This window comes from Mastomys coucha, unplaced genomic scaffold (genome assembly GCF_008632895.1).
Source record: "Mastomys coucha isolate ucsf_1 unplaced genomic scaffold, UCSF_Mcou_1 pScaffold8, whole genome shotgun sequence".
NCBI classification, from domain to species: domain Eukaryota; kingdom Metazoa; phylum Chordata; class Mammalia; order Rodentia; family Muridae; genus Mastomys; species Mastomys coucha.
In genome coordinates, this window is record NW_022196914.1 from 2,441,070 (window position 1) to 2,444,056 (window position 2,987).

The following is a 2,987-nucleotide window of genomic DNA, read 5'->3' on the forward strand; positions in this document are numbered from 1 at the left end:
TTGTAAGCCAGAGCACCTGCTTCTGTGACCATAGGCAAATAAGTCAACAATTCCATTCAAAAATCAATTTCTTCAAGGTTTTTAGGGATGCTGACTTAGGTCCCCTGGGGCTGGATCAACTTTAAGACTTTAGATCTTATGTGTAAATTTTCATTTCTAGGAAAATACATTTCACTCTGAACCAGCTGTGTGCTCCATACATTAGGAGCACACATAATTTGCATGAAATGCCTTTATTTAATAATTCACATTGTACTTAATTCTCATTCTGTGCCTGCTGGCTACTGAGTTTGGGAGTTTACAGCTTCTGTTCCTCTTATTCACTACACTGTTTGGCTTCTGTGGTTTCTATAAAGGAATAAGATTTATTTTTAATTTATGGGAGGCCTACTTTGTGGTAAGCAAGCTACATTTATTATAGCAAATTTCTTCTTACCACTGTAGGAGGTAGAGAGGAATACTTATTGTAACCAATGTATTAACTGAAATCAGATGTTCAAGAGAATACCATCATGACCACCCAGGTGGGAGCCCAGTCCCATGAGAACAATGCATTCTCCAATAGTTTCAGAATAGGTGAGATAAATATTTTTCTCTAATAACACTCTAGTCCTTAGGCCATTGTTTTAGTTATCTAATTGACCTGAAGGAGAACTCTATCATTCACACAAAACTGATTTTATTTACAGGCACACAAAATTGAATATATGAGAACCTTTAATTGGATATGTAGCACAGTATGAAAAGAGTATTTTCCTGATCTCCAATCTACTTCAATGATGTGGTATCACCACTGGCTCAGGGGAGCTCCTTTCCTGTAAATTCTGTTAGTTAATCACTTATATTATTGTAAATTACTTGAAACTGAAGCAACTTCACAACCTTTTAAGAGATGGACATAATTTCAGAGATTAGCATTCTCGGAAAACATATTGTCAGTTAGTAAGGAAGTATGAAAAAAGGGTGTGGAACCTACTCCTTTATACAGCTCTTATAAAATATGTTTTAAGGTGTTATTCAGGGTGACTGAGCAAGGATGGTACTTGCCATAAAGCTGGATGAGCTTAGTTTAATCCCTGGAACCCGTACAATGGAAGGAGAGAACCAAATGTGGCAGGTTGTCCTCTGACTTCCACATGTGTGCCATGGGGCATGCACATGTGTGCATGCATGCATGTGCACACATGTGAGAGAGAACACACACACAAGCAAACATACACAATAAATTAATAACCCTGAACACATCTATATGCAAGTAACATTATACAGACTAGTCAGGTAGGTGGCATTTATATATTATAATAAATACTATATCTTATAAATACATACATATATATTATAGATACATATGTCACAATTAATTTTAAAAGGCCATTAATTTGAAAGACAGCAGGGAGCCACTTGCCAAATTGTTTAAAGAGAGAGAAAGGGAGATAGAAATTATATAATTATATTATATTCTCAACAAAATAAAGAGAAAAAGTAATCCTTTATTTCTACTTGTTTCTTGAATTTCTGTGATAGATTCATACTCTTGATGAAATTCTCTCTGTCTGCTGATTCTTCTCATGACTCTTTGTATATCAAAGGCCTTCCACCTCTGTGTGTTGGAAACTTCTGCTTTTTTGTTGTTGTTGTAGTTTGACTTTCAATCCACTCAGCCTTCAAAATCAGCATTGAGAAATTTCTGGTCAGTTAAGCTTTTTTCTAAACATAGAATTAAAGTCTTGGAGGTGTACTTCAGTGGTACCTCACTTACTTAGAATGAGTGAGACCCTCACTTATACACACACACACACATACACACACACACACACACACAATGGAAGATGAGGGTAAACAAAATGCATTATAGACACATACGAATTTCCCAGAGAACAAATTTGAGTAATAAAGTAGTTGATGACATGTTACTATTTTTCCTTTACTTAAAAGGTTTTCATTTATGTATGTTAGTATGAGTACATGTGTATAGGAAATTGTGTGCTGGTATGTGCATGTGGAGTTAGAAGACCAACCTTCAGAGGGGCTCTCTTTTTCCTTTTCAGGATTTGGATTGAACAGAGCATGAGCTGAAGATGCTCCACCCACTGAGTCACATCATGGTCCCTTCTACCCTTTTGTTGTTGTTGTTGTTGTTGTTGTTGTTGTTGTTGTTGTCTTTGATAGTGGTGGTGGTGGTGGTGGTGATAGTGGGTTTTTTGTTTGTCTGTTTGTTTTGTTTTATTTTATTCTAATGTGTCATTACAATGTCCTTAGTGAAGACTTGTTTATATTTTTGTATTCAATACTCACTTTTGTTTTCTAAAGAAACATCTTTTTAATTCTGAAGCAGTTTAAATAGTCATTTTTTAAAATGCTGCCTGTGGCTCTCTGTAACGTCTCCCATGGGATCCCATGCCTGCAGTGCCTGAATGTCTAGAAACTAGACACTGGGTAGAGACCTAGGATAGAACCAAGCATGACTGCCTAGAAAGAAAAAAGTCAATGAAATGATTCCTAATGATATTCTACTATACTCATGAATCAGGATTGAGCCCAATTGTCATTAGAGAGGTCCTATTCAGTAAAATATATCTTTCTACTCCATTCATTTTACTCTCAAATCTACTCTAACTAGTATTGACTTTGGTTTTCAAAGTCACTGCAGATTTCTCTCTCTCTCTCTCTCTCTCTCTCTCTCTCTCTCTCTCTCTCTCTCTCTCCCTTTCTATTTTTCTTTCTTTTTTGTTGAACCATTAGAGGGTTTGGTGTGTGTGTGTGTGTGTGTGTGTGTGTGTGTGTGTGTGTATACTAGTGGTGTTTGCTACTGCCTTCCTACTTTTACATATTTTGTTCATATTTTGCTTCTAAAGTTTCTAATGTGCTTATTGACTTTGTGAAATTGGCCATGAATTCTGTGAAGGTATGGCTAATTGCTTCATCTGATATAGAAACTAACGTATACCAAATAACTATCTGTCACAATATATATGTGTATATATATA

At 35.9% G+C, this 2,987-nt stretch overlaps 1 protein-coding gene across 1 annotated transcript in view; it reads left to right on the forward strand.

The window, feature by feature from the left end:
• Positions 1-512: 512 nt before the first annotated feature.
• LOC116083840 (cyclin-dependent kinase 12-like) overlaps positions 513-2,987 on the forward strand; it is an 11,928-nt gene continuing 9,453 nt past the window's right edge. The window contains 2 exon segments of the mRNA XM_031360625.1: positions 513-576; positions 2,856-2,905. Of these exon segments, the coding sequence (XP_031216485.1) occupies positions 513-576; positions 2,856-2,905 (114 nt within the window).